The following is a 17648-nucleotide window of genomic DNA, read 5'->3' as shown; positions in this document are numbered from 1 at the left end:
ACAGAATTGACGTTTGACTTGACAACATGGCGTGCGTGACGTTTCTTTTGCGTTAAAATAATTTATTTGTTGCTTACTGGCCGGCAGTGGGACAACTGTCTAAAATCCATAGCGAAAATTCGTCATTTTGCAGTACAGTCAGCGTCAAATAGTTCATGATACCCAAAGTAGCCAATAAGTTCGCTACACGTCTTTGTTACAATAGACAATTTGACACCATTCCCCAATAATTCGAAATGACAACTTTTTATAAAGACCCTTCATTCTGGTCTTAAAAACTTAATTAATTTTAAATTACCTGTAAATTGCGATTATTGGTCGCATTGTAATTGAAAAAAGTAGTTTAATCGAGTTGACAAAATAGTGACGTCACTTGCTTGTGCCATACAAAGTCTATGGGAGAGTTTCGTTTTGACAGTTTCAAAAAGTACGTCAATTGATTGGTGGTGTCAACACGTCTATTGATATAGGGTTGTGTTATCAACTTTTTGTCCACTTTGATAACTATTTGACGCTGTTGTACCATCGCCAACAGTGTTAACTATCCATTGCCTGTCATGTCGTCTCGTTCTATCGCATAAAATCGCCATTTGATGAGAGCGAGAGAAAAAACGGAAATGGATAGATAACAGTGTGGCTGACTGTGTCATTAGTGTGCTATCAAATAACAAATATTTGTCTCACACAGCGCGCGCGAAGAGATCCCCAGTAAGCGGGACGGCTAGCGGTGTCCCTCCCAGTCCGGAGAGAGTCGTGGGACGCTCTAGATCCCGGCCCACCGTGTCCCAGTCGCAACGTGAGTGTCTAGTGCAACCTATACTAATCTACGAGGCGTGTCCCAGTCTCACAGACATCCCCAGTGAGCGGGACGGCTAGCGGTGTCCCTCCCAGTCCGGAGAGTCGTGGGACGCTCTAGATCCCGACCCACCGTGTCCCAGTCGCAACGTGAGTGTCTAGTGCAACCTATACTAATCTACGAGGCGTGTCCCAGTCTCACAGACATCCCCAGTGAGCGGGACGGCTAGCGGTGTCCCTCCCAGTCCGGAGAGTCGTGGGACGCTCTAGATCCCGACCCACCGTGTCCCAGTCGCAACGTGAGTGTCTAGTGCAACCTATACTAATCTACGAGGCGTGTCCCAGTCTCACAGACATCCCCAGTGAGCGGGACGGCTAGCGGTGTCCCTCCCAGTCCGGAGAGAGTCGTGGGACGCTCTAGATCCCGGCCCACCGTGTCCCAGTCGCAACGTGAGTGTCTAGTGCAACCTATACTAATCTACGAGGCGTGTCCCAGTCTCACAGACATCCCCAGTGAGCGGGACGGCTAGCGGTGTCCCTCCCAGTCCGGAGAGTCGTGGGACGCTCTAGATCCCGACCCACCGTGTCCCAGTCGCAACGTGAGTGTCCAGTGCAACCTATACTAATCTACGAGGCGTGTCCCAGTCTCACAGACATCCCCAGTGAGCGGGACGGCTAGCGGTGTCCCTCCCAGTCCGGAGAGAGTCGTGGGACGCTCTAGATCCCGGCCCACCGTGTCCCAGTCGCAACGTGAGTGTCTAGTGCAACCTATACTAATCTACGAGGCGTGTCCCAGTCTCACAGACATCCCCAGTGAGCGGGACGGCTAGCGGTGTCCCTCCCAGTCCGGAGAGTCGTGGGACGCTCTAGATCCCGACCCACCGTGTCCCAGTCGCAACGTGAGTGTCTAGTGCAACCTATACTAATCTACGAGGCGTGTCCCAGTCTCACAGACATCCCCAGTGAGCGGGACGGCTAGCGGTGTCCCTCCCAGTCCGGAGAGAGTCGTGGGACGCTCTAGATCCCGGCCCACCGTGTCCCAGTCGCAACGTGAGTGTCTTTCATTATTTTCAGTTAAGAGCAGTCAATAAAAGTTCGAAAGACAACCTCAAGAAGAAGAAAAGTAAAAAAAAATGTAAAGTAACGGAGAGTACAGTTCGCGAGGCGTAAGCTAGCTCTACATTTGTATGAGTGATCATTAAAAGTAGTCAGACAAAAAACTTAAAAAAATCTCAAAATGTTTGGATAGAAAATTTTTACACAGAAACAAAATACGAAGAATTAAACATATCACGCTGCTAAGTGTGACAGATGCTCGGCGGATTTGTGCCTCAGACCCATTGATAGAAAGCGGTAATATTAGCTGTCACACCTACACCACTCAAATGCGGTGTGCGCACACACAAATGCAAATCTCAGCTTAGGCCTCGCGACCTGTGGATCTAGACAAAGTGCACAATAAAATCGCAAACCAGTCGAAAAATGGTCGAAAGGCCTTTTTTGTATGGAGTTTTGACGGATTCGATTTTCGATTCGATCAAAAAGTGCAACTTGTCTAGGGAGGCTGTAACAAACAATGACAGTTGTGATTACGAAATAGTAACGCACCGGCGTTTCTGTGTGTATTTACTTCGCTCCGTGAAGCGATTTCAATTTAAACACACGGATATTAATTTGTCTAGACCCCTGAATTTTCTAAAATTAAGCAAACATAAATACTAACCTATGTTCTTTCCAATCACCAGCTACGTCCAGGTCATCATCGCCTTCGTCCCGAAGCAGCGGCCCCATGTCTCTGGCCAGCGCGCGCAGACGGCCCTCGGGGATTCCCCGGTCTCTGGCGGGTTCTAGGGAGACCAGTCCTACCAGGTAAGAGAGCAGATAGCTAGAGAGACTTTACAGCCACGTCCAGGTCCCAGGGATCCTACGAGGTGAGAGCTGCTGATAGATAGAAAGACACTCCACAGCCATGTCTGGGCTCTAACGGGTTTATGTCTAACTAACGCGCACTAGGTCCCACTTGGTGACTTTAGCTAAGGCGCGCCACCGGCCCTCGGGGATTCCCCGGTCTCTGGCGGGATCTAGGGAGACCAGTCCTACCAGGTAAGAGAGCAGATAGATAGAGAGACTTTATAGCCACGTCCAGGTCCCAGGGATCCTACGAGGTGAGAGCTGCTGATAGATAGAGAGACACTTCACAGCTACGTCTAGGTCCCACTTAGTGACTTTAGCTAAGGCGCGCCACCGGCCCTCGAGGATTCCCTGGTTTCTGGGGAGACTAGTCCTAGAGAGAGCAGATAGATAGAGAGACTTTACAGCCACGTCCAGGTCCCAGGGATCCTACGAGGTGAGAGCTGCTGATAGATAGAGAGACACTTCACAGCCACGTCTGGGCTCCAACGGGTTTATGTCTAACCAGTGCGCACAGACGGCCCTCGGGGATTCCCCGGTCTCTAGCGGGTTCCAGGGAGACCAGTCCTACCAGGTAAGAGAGCAGATAGATAGAGAGACACTTCACAGCCACGTCTAGGTCCCACTTAGTGACTTTAGCTAGGGCGCGCCACCGGCCCTCGAGGATTCCCTGGTTTCTGGGGAGACTAGTCCTAGAGAGAGCAGATAGATATAGAGACTTTATAGCCACGTCCAGGTCCCAGGGATCCTACGAGGTGAGAGCTGCTGATAGATAGAAAGACACCACAGCCACGTCTGGGCTCCAACGGGTTTATGTCTAACCAGCGCGCACAGACGGCCCTTGGAAATTCCCTGGTTTCTAGCAGGATCTAGGGAGACTAGTCCTACCAGGTTAGAGATCAGATAGGTAGAGAGACACTTCACAGCCACGTCCAGGCCTAAGATGCGCGCCGCGATAAGCGGTTATCACGCCATTTTATCGTTTTTCCATACATTTTGACGTCGATAAAAGTTATCACGACGCGCATCTTAGGCCTACAGGTCTCAGCGGCCCTATGACTTTGGCCAGTGGGCGCAGACGCCCCTCGGGGATTCCCCGGTCTCTGGCGGGATCTAGGGAGACCAGTCCTACCAGGTCAGTTCATACGGTCTTTATTATAGAACAGCACACACAACTGGAATCAATCCCAGTCTGTAATTGCTCTAAATATTAAGTTCTACCAATCAGAACCCTTTAATTATAAGTTCTTTCTTTGTAATGGTTAGTGAAAGTGTTTTTTTGTTTTAGAACTATGCTTTAAAGTCATTGATATCACTGAATTGTGCGCTCACCAGTTTGACCCGCTATTTGGTGGCCAAATCTTACGTGATAAGTGATAACTGATGAGCGCTAATACATCTAGGATGTAAACCTGCAACCGCCGCTTCCTGATCACAAAGCAATCACAGTACGATTATTATCTAATGATGATTTTTGCTAAAGGACATCCACTGCTAAACATAGGTCTTCAATGATTCCAAGATGGACTGATTGATAACAGGCTGTATCCAGCTCCTTACAGCAAGTCATCCATCTACCTTGTAGGTGGATTGTAGTGTACGATGTCTAATAACAATATTTTCTACAGAACGGGTCGGTCCAGCAGCGTGGTCGGGTCGGCCATCCGCAGACGCGAGTCGGTCGAGAGGACCGCGCCCTCCCGCGCGCCCACCGCCACGCTGCGGCTGCTGCGACAAACTAGGGATGCAGAGGGAACGCTGAGGGTAAGTCATCTATAGAGCTTAGTCGGGTCAGCCATACGTAGACGGGTCGCTCCAGTGACGGTCGGTCCAGCAGCTTGGTCGGGTCGGCTATAAGCAGACGGGTCGCTCCAGCAGCTTGGTCGGGTCGGCTAAACGCAGACGGGTCGGTCCAATAGCGTGGTCGGGTCGACTATACTTACACGCGAGTGAGTCGATGCCACGCTGCGGCTGCTGTGATAAACTAGGGACGTGGAGGGATCGCTGAGGGTAAGTCGTCACACGGGACGGTCGCTCCAGTGGTCGGGTCGGCTATACGCTGATGGTCACTCCAGCATCGTGGCTGGGTCGACTATACGCAGATGGGTCGCTCCAAGACGAGAGACGCGGAGGGAGCGCTGAGGGTAAGTCATCTATAGAGGCGACGTCACAAATGACGGTCGCTCCAGCAGCGTGGTTGGGTCGGTTATATGCAGACGCGAAGCGGTCGATGCCACGCTGCGGCTGCTGTGACAGACGAGGGACGCGGAGGGAACGCTGAGGGTAAGTCGTCACATAGGACGGTAGCTCCGGCAGCGTGGTCGGGTCGGCTATATACAGACGCGAGGCAGTTAATGCCACGCTGCGACTGCTGCGGCAGACTAGGGATGCGGAGGGAACGCTGAGGGTAAGTTGTCACATAGGACGGTCGCTCCGGCAGCGTGGTCGTGTCGGCTATACGCAGATGAGTCGCTCCAGCAGTATGGTCGGGTCGGCTATAATTATGCAGACGCGAGGCGGTTGACAGAAGAGGGATGCAAAGGGAACGCTGAGGGTAAGTAATCTATAGAGGCGACGTCACAAAATCTTCAGTGTTCACTGTTCAGTGTGGCGTGTCTATTTCAGGACATCCTGTAAAGCTGTAATTTTAATTATTAAGGCATTGCTTTATGTCATTTTTTTCCCAAAATTGATCACACCATATTTACTTAACAACTACTTTACCTGGGTATCTACACTAATATTATAACGAGGAAAGGTTTGTTTCTATTAAATAGGCTCCAAAACTACTGGATCAAATTGAAAAATGTTTTTTACCATTAAAATCCTACATTATTTCTGATAAACATAGGTGGTACGAAGTTCAGCTAGGCAGTTAGTCACAATAAAAATCTGATTTAATTAGAAAAAAGTTTCAATTGTGAAGTAAGTACTGTTGGTTGTAAAAAACTTAATGTTTTGACAATCCGCAGAGCCCCGAAGACAGTTCGGCGTGCGACGGCGGCCGCGGCAGGGACGACGACTCGGAGGCCTCCAGCGTCTGCTCTGAGAGGAGTCTGGACTCCTACAGGAGGCATGATGTGAGTTACAAATAATAGGCTGGGGTATGAGAGCGGCACGGGAGGGGTGACATTGACATGACACATCAGAAGATCATACAAATCTGAAGGAGATCTGAAGTCTTGCTGACGTTTGACCGTCATAAAAACGAAAGACATACTTGACCTTCATTGATTGGGTTTTTATGGCGGTCAAGCTGTAGATCCTGGCTACACAGGAGTTGCAGCGGTCGGAACGAGAAGTGGGAATAGTCCCGTCACAAAAACGCCCTCTCGTGCTACTCCTATACCTTTAAGGCCCGTTTCCCACCAAGGCGGAGCAGAGAATTGTTTTGAATAACCAATTAAAGGGTTATGCCCACTTAGTATGGGACCTTTGGCCTGAGGTGGACAGACATTACAGCATGTAATTTGTTATTTATTAAATAGTCTATACCAGTAAGAAACAGAATATAAATATCATTTTGTATCCAAGTCCTAAAAAAAATTTTTTTTGGCTTAAGACTAGAAAGGTTAGAAGCAAAATAAAACACCATTTTTTTATTATTATTATTTTAATCTGACTCATGGGTCAATAAAATATTGTCTAGGAACTAGGCAGGTGGAAATACATGTTCCTGATACCTTGCCCAGCTCAAAAACCACTAAATTGTCATAACATGAGCACAGCCACCTACTGTTATTCGGCCAATATAAGGGCAAATGAATTCTCGTCCCATCATGTGTATGTTGGGGCTCCACAGCATATGTAGCAGCTCGATCAGCTCACTGCCATCAGGGATGACATATTTGGTCAGATCCCCGCAGCTGAAACAAAGAAATTAATTATGGTATCATTCAAAATTCATTCTTTAAGATATTGAGATGTGATGTCAATTTTTATCTATCAGTTAGAAGTATTTGTATAGAAAAAAATATACACTTTGTTCAAATATATCAAGCCAATGTCTCTAATAAAATATAATGAAAATAATTATAAAAAAAACTTACTTGACGAGGTGAAATCTGTTCCATTATTACATTATTTTCGAATATGTGATTCTCTTTCCGTGTTAATATGCAGTCTATGGAACGTATTTGTAACAAAGATAATCCACGTTAACTGTGACCAGTGCTAGTGGTTGCTTCTTCATTTGAAATATTATTTGTCCTTGATTGGTGCAAAGCCACACCGTGGACACGGTCCAACATGAGTGACAACATACACTGCTGTTATCAATCTAAAAAAAAAGTTTTATTAGGACTATGGTAATCTACGGTAAAGGTAGTTGATCAAATACATTGTAAAAGGTATTCAACAAGTCCACACGCTCATTCAATAACTTACCAGCTGAGGAGTCATCCACTGACATTATAACCAACTGAACTTAATAAGCTCTAGGCTATGTCGCCTCCTCTGCATCATGTCAGCTATACAATTGATACAATATCATAGGTTCCTCATGAGATTGAGGAATTGCTGGTTGCATTATCCAAAATCGGCCTGGGGTTAACATTGGGGCTCGGGTCGGAGTCCATACGTAAGCCGTGGTGACGGCGTTTAGGCAAGGTTCGAATCGATGTCCGAAAGTGAGCCATTGGTCATTCATTGGTTGAGTGAGATTCGTAGTTCGAGAGTATGCCAGGGTCATCGGGAAGGGAAGCATCGAGGACCATGGTCAAAAAAATAAAGTCGTCAAAAGGGAAACTTATACAACACTCTTCTGCTTTTATTTTGGCAAAGACTTGGTTTTGAGAACTAAACAACACTCACGATGAAAAATACAAAACAAAGCGAATGACAGATAACAGCTGTGACAATATTTTCAGTGTTGCCATGCTAATAATGTGGTGATGAATAAAAATAATCGATATAAAAATCGATTGTATTTTTTGATGACTCAAAATAAGGTGTGTGTGAAATAAGGTTTCATTTAGTTATTCAAATATTTTTGGTAGTGTTATTGGAATATTAAAAAGGTTTTATAAATGTCATTTTAATGAATACGTGTTTAAAAAAATACTAATTGTCATAGTCGAAAACCAATCGATATGAATCGATTCTTACCGATAAGATTCATTTTGGCAACACTGAATTGAGTGTTAAAGACAGGAAGTTGTAATTATCACATAAAGTACTATTTAAATTGGATTTTTATAAAGGCAAATTGATACTAAGTTACACTAAGTGAATACTTTAAAAATTAATTAAAAATTTTTGGCAAATTCATATTTTCATTAGCAGCTTGTCCACGCCAGGCCAGAAATGAACATTGTCCTTTCCTGGTTTCCTGAATTATAAAAATCTGATTAGTCATTCAAAACACTTCTTCGATCCGCCCGCTCCGCCTTGGTTTTACGTTTGTACGAGCCGTGGATGAATGTCCAATTTTAGAACAATAATGTCCGTTTTCACCAGCAATCCCTAATTTTAAGTGACCCCTTGGAAACAAAATTCTTGTTATATGATACCATAGGAGGGCTCCGTTTCAATGGCCCCGGAGGGCAGAAAACATATGCAAAAAAGATATCTTTGTATTTATATGATGTCCCATAGTAAAACCTTTATTTTCTGTTTATTAGAGCGTGTCATGGTCCGGCTCAGCTAGCCGACTCGGTTGGGAGTGCGGCTCTCCGCCGCCGCCGCCCCCGCCGGATGACATTATAGAACTTTGTGCCTGCACGCACTGGACCGAGAGGAAGGATGGCCTCACACACTTGGTAAGTGTCATAACACCTCTTTTTCCAACACAGCATATCATCATCAGGTCATTTAGTCTCCATTGCAGGAGCACGTCCAGGAAAATGGAATTTACGCACTAGACCGAGAGAAGGGATGGCCTCACACACTTGATAAGTGTCATGCCACCTCTACAACACAGCGTAGGCGATCCGATCACATAGGTGGAGCGACTCGTCTGCGTATTGCCGACCCGACCACGCTGGTGGAGCGACCCGTATGCGTATTGCCGACCCGACCACGCTGCTGGAGCGACCCGTCTGCGTTTAGCCGACCCGACCACGCTGCTGGAGCGACCCGTCTGCGTATAGCCGACCCGACCACGCTGGTGGAGCGACCCGTCTGCGTATAGCCGACCCGACCACGCTGGTGGAGCGACCCGTCTGCGTTTAGCCGACCCGACCACGCTGCTGGAGCGACCCGTCTGCGTTTAGCCGACCCGACCACGCTGCTGGAGCGACCCGTCTGCGTATAGCCGACCCGACCACGCTGGTGGAGCGACCCGTCTGCGTTTAGCCGACCCGACCACGCTGCTGGAGCGACCCGTCTGCGTTTAGCCGACCCGACCACGCTGCTGGAGCGACCCGTCTGCGTATAGCCGACCCGACCACGCTGGTGGAGCGACCCGTCTGCGTTTAGCCGACCCGACCACGCTGCTGGAGCGACCCGTCTGCGTATAGCCGACCCGACCATGCCGCTGAAGCGACCCATCTGTGTATAACCGACCCGACCACGCTGCTGGATCATCTCCGCATGCGTATAGCCGTCCCGACCAGGTTGTGGAGGCCTGATGTTCGCAATTTTTTTTTTCATGTACTTGGTTTTTACACTACGCTTCTAGTCCCAAACTAAGCAAAGCTTGTACTATGGGTACCAGACAACGGATATAAACATACTTAAATTGGTCCCACATTCGCCTCTTACGACACTCGCGATAAGATTAGGGTTGGTCCTATCAAATAATTGTATTTGACAATTATTGAATTGTCTACATACGTTCAATGATACTTCATTCCCCAAGTCCCATTTTAACTCTTGCTTTCTCCCCCAAACTATATCAACATTTTTTTTCCACAGGCCAACTACCTAAACAGCGGTCGCCTCCTAACCGACGAGCAGTTGAAGCGACTCACAGAACTCCTCAACAAAATGTTCGTGGACGCGCACACGAAAGTGTTCTCACTACTACTGGATGCTGTGTGCGAATTGCTGCTGGTACATTGGCAGCAGCTTAAAGACTGGCTATACCAGCTGGTGTTCAGGTATGTCCAGTTTAACAAGACCCTCCGTTTGTATAGAGCGGCTCTTTAGAAAGAGCTCCAGTTACAGTGGTGACCTGAATCGCGGTGACAAAGTTTTTTACCCTGACTACATACAGGGTGGAAACGATAAGTGATCTCACTCGATTATTTCTAAACTATACAAGATATCGATAAACTGGTTACTGATCCTGAAAGTACTTCACAAGATCTATCCAACGGTACCAATAATAGGTTACAAAATAAACTGGATCTATCCGAAAATTCAATGTTTCCAGCTTCCATACATTTAGTAAAACCTCTTAATATTAAAAACTATACACGATATCCAAAAACTGATTACTGATCCTGAAAGTGCTTCACGAGCTCAACAAACAACAAGTAACAATAATAAGTTACAAAATAAACTGGATCTATCCGAAAATTCAATGTTTCCAACTTTCATACATCCATACTGCCACAGTCATGGCACTCATGTCTTGATAATATTATAGCAAGTAAAGCCTACAATCAATGTTTTCCATGAATAATTTTAAATAAGAATGCAATTTACGAGTTCATTTTAAATGTTTATTATTTAGTAAAAAAAAATAACACTTAATATTGTGTGGCTGGCATACATTTAGTATGGAGGCTGAAAACATTGAATTTTCGGATAGATCCAGTTAATTCTGTAACTATTTATTGATACCGTTAGAAAGAGCTCGTGAAGCACTTTCAGGATGAGTAACCAGTTTTTCGATATCTTGTGTAGTTTAGAAATAATCGAGTGAGATCACTTATCGTTTCCACCCTGTATAGGCCTGAAGAATTCCAAATTTAACCATGTAGGTGATCAATAGTCAATCGTAACTTGGTGATTCTATGGAATCTTCTAAACTAGAATGTTCTCTGATCTGGATTTACGCAGAAATCGCCAACTTTTTCACGGAACCCATAGACATTAAGGTAGATTTTGTCAGACACGCTGGCCTGGTCCTAATATAAAAGATGTACTTCTATCCACCTACCTAGATTACAGTACATTGGCAGCAGCTTAAAGACTGACTATACCAGCTGGTGTTCAGGTATGACCAGTATAGAAAGACCCTACGCTTGTATAGAATGGTTGAGCTTTTTGGGCTCAAAGTATAGTGGTGTCCTGAATCGCGGTGATGAAGTTTTTTACCCTGTAGTTATTATTATTATACAGGGTATTCGGCGCATGGTTTGACAAACGGAAACGGAGCAAAGTGGTGGGATCATAATATGCTATGTACCAAACCCAAAAAGTTTGACAATTCTCCACGGTTTTTTTTAATGAATTTCATTGAAAAATTTAAGAATTACCAACATTAAAAACCAATTCACAACCAAATGACCCCACTACTTCGCTGTTTCCGTTTGTCCAAAACCGTGTATAATAACTAGCATTCCGCCCGCGGCTTCGTCCGCGTAAAATTTTGTCTGTCACAGACTCACAGATAAACTTTAACGCGCGCTCGCTGTTTCCAAAATCGGGATAAAAACTATCGTATGTCCTTTCCCGGGACTCAAACTATAAGCCTTTCATAAAAATCGGTCGGTTCAGTGGTTTAGGCGTAAAAGCGACACAGATAGACAGAGTTACTTTCACGTTTATAATATTAGTAAGGATTATTTTGTCAACAGATTGCTCATGAAACTCGGCACGGACATTTTGGGCTCAGTCCAAAGCAAGATCATGAAGACATTGGACGTCATACACGAGTGCTTCCCGGCTGAATTACAGCTACACAATATATTCAGGTGAATCTTCAGTATTTTGCAAAAATGGGTTTTGTGTGACTTATAAGAAAGTGTAAAAAAATAAAGTACTTTACATGTCCAGAGTCAATGACATACTTTTTATCAGCTTTCAAAACGCTATTATTCTATACAGATTATATGAAAACGCATAATGTTTTGAACCAAAATTTAGATTTTGGGAAAGAGACGTTTGACGTCATGTGTATTTTATTACAATAATGTAAAAACTATTCCTTTAATTCCTGTAGCAATGCGGTCCCATAAGGATTGAAGAAAAACTTCAAAGCTTTTTTTGTATCTTGCTTTTTCAGGTATAATTTCTGTTCTCCTTATAACATCTTTTTTAAAAATCCTAATTCGTAAACAATAAAAAAATTGCTGAACATACATAGAGGTGATTCGACTAAAGTCCGGTCTCCGAGCACGTAGAATTTTGTTCGAATTTTGGACGAAATTCTACGTGCTCGGCGACCAGACTATACCTCTGGGTTTTGGCTTAACACTATTTTTGGGACACTCTGTATAGTACCATATTCAAGAAGCAAACTCCTAAACTACCACATTTCTCCAGGTTCCTAGCAGATGGTGCGACGGCCCCGACCACTAAAACCAAGGTGGCCGCGCTTCGATTCCTGGCGGATTTGGCGCACGATTACTGCACGCCCAATAGCTTAGCGGTGGCGTTGCATGGTAAGTTTTATCGAATATCTACTCTGAAACAAGGAAGCTAGGTTCAAAATGTAGTCTATCATATCTGTAACATGTTTCCAAAGCCTTGTTATTACCGTTTTAGGCCCGATTCGACCAAACTTTCAAAATGTCGAATAACTGACGATTTACTCAAGACTAATATATATAACACAAGCATTGAGTTGCTTACTTTGGGGCTAGCTGGCGCTGTGTGAAATTGTCCAAAGATTTATTTATTTATTTATTATTTATTTATTTAATATTTACTCTTGTTTGGTCGAATCCACCTTTAGCATGATATTAATATTGAATTTTGGGAATATTTTTTGTGAAAAGTATATTTAAATGTTTTGTACAAATTGTATGTTGTATGAACATACGAACATACATATGACATACTAGCTTTCCGCCCGCGGCTTCGCCCACCTGGAATTTCGTTTGTTAAATTTTCCTGAACTTTTTTTGCTATAAACCTAACGGAGCCCGAGACCTTTCCAACGAATGCAAAACCGTGGAAATCGGTTCGTGCGTTCTGGAGTTATAGCGTCAGGAAGGAAAACCCGACTTATTTTTATATAGTAGATGAACATTCTCCTAACATAAAAATATTTAACTCCAAAAACACTACATATTGTTTACCCCCACTAGGAATCGAATACGATACCTCTGGGTTTTAAGGTGGTGGCACTATACCGCAGAGACGATCCCACATGTTATTTATTCAATAACTCAATACATCTCTCTGTGCCTTTTCTCGTTTCATCTGGAGTCAGCCCTCGTTCAAGACAGTCTATCTAAGGTTGTCTGATCGCTGTCGTATCTATTTTATTTTAATTGGGATAAGGTTTCTTTTTTGTTCTTTTATGTATGTTTTATCTTGTATTGTGCCTATATCTGGTATTGTGTATTGTGCCAAATAAACAATATTTTAGTCTATTCTATTCTATTGATCTATGCTCGTTCCAAATCCCTTGCAACGGTTATTACTTGGCCTGCGTCTTTTGGCTGCCTTACGTTCGAGAACTTCATTAATCATCATTATAATCATGTTTTGTCCACAGGTGGGGCGACAGGCGTGGCAGGACGCGCCCTGGTCAAAGTGTCCTTGCTAGCCAGCGACCCGCGAGCCGGTGACGTCAGAGCGGCTGCAAGACGCGCACTCGCGTGCCTTTATGACTGCAACCCCGTGCCGGTGAGACATGTGACAGTGACAGGTGGCGCGACGGGAGACAGGTGGCGTGACAGGAGATACAGGTGGTGTGACAGGAGAGACAGGTGGTGTGACGGGAGAGAGGTGGCGTGACAGGAGAGACAGGAGGCGTGGAGGCGAGGAGACAAGTGGCGTGACAGGAGATATGTGGAGACAGGTGGCGTGACGGAAGAGACAGGGAGTGTGACAGGAGAGACAAGTGGCTTGACAGGAGACAGATGGCGTGACAGCTGTGACAGGAGAGACAGGTGGCGCGACAGGCGTAGCGGGCCGCGCCCTGGTCAAAGTGTCCTTACTGGCGAGCGACCCGCGCGCCGGTGACGTCAGAGCGGCCGCAAGACGCGCGCTCGCGTGCCTTTATGACTGCAACCCCGTGCCGGTAAGACATGTGACAGTGACAGGTGGCGTGACGGGAGACAGGTGGCGTGACAGCTGTGATAAGAGACAGGTGGCGTGACAGCTGTGATAAGAGACAGGTGGTGTGACAGCTGTGATAAGAGACAGGTGGCGTGACGGGAGACAGGTGGCGTGACAGCTGTTATAAGAGACAGGTGGCGTGACAACTGTGATAAGAGACAGGTGGCGTGACAGCTGTGATAAGAGACAGGTGGCGTGACAGCTGTGATAAGAGACAGGTGGCGTGACAGCTGTGATAAGAGACAGGTGGCGTGACAACTGTGATAAGAGACAGGTGGCGTGACAGCTGTGATAAGAGACAGGTGGCGTGACAGCTGTGATAAGAGACAGGTGGCGTGACAGCTGTGATAAGAGACAGGTGGCGTGACAACTGTGATAAGAGACAGGTGGCGTGACAGCTGTGATAAGAGACAGGTGGCGTGACAGCTGAGACAAGAGACAGGTGGCGTGACAGCTGTGATAAGAGACAGGTGGCGTGACAGCTGTGATAAGAGACAGGTGGCGTGACAGCTGAGACAAGAGACAGGTGGCGTGACAGCTGTGATAAGAGACAGGTGGCGTGACAGCTGAGACAAGAGACAGGTGGCGTGACAGCTGTGATAAGAGACAGGTGGCGTGACAGCTGAGACAAGAGACAGGTGGCGTGACAGCTGTGATAAGAGACAGGTGGCGTGACAGCTGAGACAAGAGACAGGTGGCGAGACAGCTGAGACAAGAGACAGGTGGCGAGACAGCTGAGACAAGAGACAGGTGGCGTGACAGCTGTGATAAGAGACAGGTGGCGTGACAGCTGTGATAAGAGATAGGTGGCGTGACAGCTGTGATAAGCGACAGGTGGCGTGACAGCTGTGATAAGAGACAGGTGGCGTGACAGCTGTGATAAGAGACAGGTGGCGTGACAGCTGTGATAAGAGACAGGTGGCATGACAGCTGTGATAAGAGACAGGTTGCGTGACAGCTGTGATAAGAGACAGGTGGCGTGACAGCTGAGACAAGAGACAGGTGGCGTGACAGCTGTGATAAGAGACAGGTGGCGTGACAGCTGTGACAAGAGACAGGTGGCGTGACAGCTGTGATTAGAGACAGGTGGCGTGACAGCTGTGATAAGAGACAGGTGGCGTGACGGGAGACAGGTGGCGTGACAGCTGTTATAAGAGACAGGTGGCGTGACGGGAGACAGGTGGCGTGACAGCTGTGATAAGAGAGACAAGTGGCGTGACCGGTGACAGATGGCGTGACAGCTGTGATAAGAGACAGGTGGTGTGACAGCTGTGATAAGAGACAGGTGGCGTGACGGGAGACAGGTGGCGTGACAGCTGTTATAAGAGACAGGTGGCGTGACAACTGTGATAAGAGACAGGTGGCGTGACAGCTGTGATAAGAGACAGGTGGCGTGACAGCTGTGATAAGAGACAGGTGGCGTGACAGCTGTGATAAGAGACAGGTGGCGTGACAACTGTGATAAGAGACAGGTGGCGTGACAGCTGTGATAAGAGACAGGTGGCGTGACAGCTGTGATAAGAGACAGGTGGCGTGACAGCTGTGATAAGAGACAGGTGGCGTGACAACTGTGATAAGAGACAGGTGGCGTGACAGCTGTGATAAGAGACAGGTGGCGTGACAGCTGAGACAAGAGACAGGTGGCGTGACAGCTGTGATAAGAGACAGGTGGCGTGACAGCTGAGACAAGAGACAGGTGGCGTGACAGCTGTGATAAGAGACAGGTGGCGTGACAGCTGAGACAAGAGACAGGTGGCGTGACAGCTGTGATAAGAGAGAGGTGGCGTGACAGCTGTGATAAGAGACAGGTGGCGTGACAGCTGAGACAAGAGACAGGTGGCGTGACAGCTGTGATAAGAGACAGGTGGCGTGACAGCTGAGACAAGAGACAGGTGGCGTGACAGCTGTGATAAGAGACAGGTGGCGTGACAGCTGAGACAAGAGACAGGTGGCGTGACAGCTGTGATAAGAGACAGGTGGCGTGACAGCTGTGATAAGAGACAGGTGGCGTGACAGCTGTGATAAGAGACAGGTGGCGTGACAGCTGAGACAAGAGACAGGTGGCGTGACAGCTGTGATAAGAGACAGGTGGCATGACAGCTGTGATAAGAGACAGGTTGCGTGACAGCTGTGATAAGAGACAGGTGGCGTGACAGCTGAGACAAGAGACAGGTGGCGTGACAGCTGTGATAAGAGACAGGTGGCGTGACAGCTGTGACAAGAGACAGGTGGCGTGACAGCTGTGATAAGAGACAGGTGGCGTGACGGGAGACAGGTGGCGTGACAGCTGTTATAAGAGACAGGTGGCGTGACGGGAGACAGGTGGCGTGACAGCTGTGATAAGAGAGACAAGTGGCGTGACAGGTGACAGATGGCGTGACAGCTGTGATAAGAGACAGGTGGCGTGACGGGAGACAGGTGGCGTGACAGCTGTTATAAGAGAGACAAGTGGCGTGACAGGTGACAGATGGCGTGACAGCTGTGATAAGAGACAGGTGGTGTGACAGCTGTGATAAGAGACAGGTGGCGTGACGGGAGACAGGTGGCGTGACAGCTGTGATAAGAGAGACAAGTGGCGTGACAGGTGACAGATGGCGTGACAGCTGTGATAAGAGACAGGTGGCGTGACAGCTGTTATAAGAGACAGGTGGCGTGACAACTGTGATAAGAGACAGGTGGCGTGACAGCTGTGATAAGAGACAGGTGGCGTGACGGGAGACAGGTGGCGTGACAGCTGTTATAAGAGACAGGTGGCGTGACGGGAGACAGGTGGCGTGACAGCTGTGATAAGAGAGACAAGTGGCGTGACAGGTGACAGATGGCGTGACAGCTGTGACAGGAGAGACAGGTGGCGCGACAGCTGTGACGGGAGAGACAGGTGGCGTGACAGCTGTGATAAGAGACAGGTGGCGTGACAGCTGTGATAAGAGACAGGTGGCGTGACAGCTGTTATAAGAGACAGGTGGCGTGACAGCTGTTATAAGAGACAGGTGGCGTGACGGGAGACAGGTGGCGTGACAGCTGTGATAAGAGACAGGTGGCGTGACAGCTGTGATAAGAGACAGGTGGCGTGACAGCTGTTATAAGAGACAGGTGGCGTGACGGGAGACAGGTGGCGTGACAGCTGTGATAAGAGACAGGTGGCGTGACAGCTGTTATAGGAGACAGGTGGCGTGACAGCTGTGATAAGAGACAGGTGGCGTGACAGCTGTGACAGAGAGACAGGTGGCGCGACAGGCGTAGCGGGCCGCGCCCTGGTCAAAGTGTCGTTACTGGCGAGCGACCCGCGCGCCGGTGACGTCAGAGCGGCCGCAAGACGCGCGCTCGCGTGCCTTTATGACTGCAACCCCGTTCCGGTGAGACATGTGACAGTGACAGGTGGCGTGACAGGAGACAGGTGGCGTGACAGGAGACAGGTGGTGCGACAGGAACAAGGTGGCGTGACAGGAGAAACAAGTGGCGTGACAGGAGAGACAAGTGGCGTGACAGGAGAGAGGTGGAGTGACAATAGAGACATGTGGCGTGACAGAAGAGAGGGTGGCGTGACGGGAGACAGGTGGCGTAACAAGAGAGACAGGTGGCGTGATGGGAGAGAGGTAGCATAACAGGAGACAGGTGGCGTGACAGGAGACATGTGGCGTGACGGGAGAGACAGGTAGCGTGACAGAAGAGACAAGTGGCGTGACAGGAGAGACAGGTGGCGCGACAGGCGTGCCTTGCTGGCAAGCGACCCGCGCGCCGGTGACGTCAGAGCGGCCGCAAGACGCGCGCTCGCGTGCCTTTATGACTGCAACCCCGTGCCGGTAAGACATGTGACAGTG

The 17648-nt window shown here is 47.7% G+C and overlaps 1 protein-coding gene and 1 long non-coding RNA gene across 2 annotated transcripts; both read left to right on the top strand.

Moving 5' to 3' along the window:
- Nucleotides 1–3778: 3778 nt before the first annotated feature.
- On the top strand, nt 3779–5780 carry LOC135084966 (uncharacterized). Its single transcript, XR_010259982.1, has 3 exons — nt 3779–3841; nt 4335–4470; nt 5679–5780. It is a non-coding gene; the product is annotated as an uncharacterized LOC135084966 (long non-coding RNA).
- A 765-nt stretch (nt 5781–6545) lies between these two features.
- LOC135084774 (CLIP-associating protein-like) lies at nt 6546–17332 on the top strand. Its single transcript, XM_063979513.1, has 6 exons — nt 6546–6557; nt 8328–8465; nt 9562–9746; nt 11394–11510; nt 12082–12200; nt 17244–17332. Exons 1-6 carry the CDS (start codon nt 6546–6548, stop codon nt 17330–17332), a joined length of 660 nt encoding a protein of 219 aa, XP_063835583.1.
- Nucleotides 17333–17648: the final 316 nt, after the last annotated feature.

Source organism: Ostrinia nubilalis, chromosome 27 (assembly GCF_963855985.1).
Source record: "Ostrinia nubilalis chromosome 27, ilOstNubi1.1, whole genome shotgun sequence".
Lineage (NCBI taxonomy): Eukaryota > Metazoa > Arthropoda > Insecta > Lepidoptera > Crambidae > Ostrinia > Ostrinia nubilalis.
The sequence above is the reverse complement of the archived record's forward strand: the minus strand, read 5'-3'. Positions and strand labels throughout refer to the sequence as shown.

Coding starts and splice junctions, on each gene's coding strand:
- LOC135084774 (XM_063979513.1), top strand. Junction 9,747..11,393: donor CTATACCAGCTGGTGTTCAG/GTATGTCCAGTT, acceptor TTTTGTCAACAG/ATTGCTCATGAAACTCGGCA. Junction 11,511..12,081: donor CAGCTACACAATATATTCAG/GTGAATCTTCAG, acceptor ACATTTCTCCAG/GTTCCTAGCAGATGGTGCGA.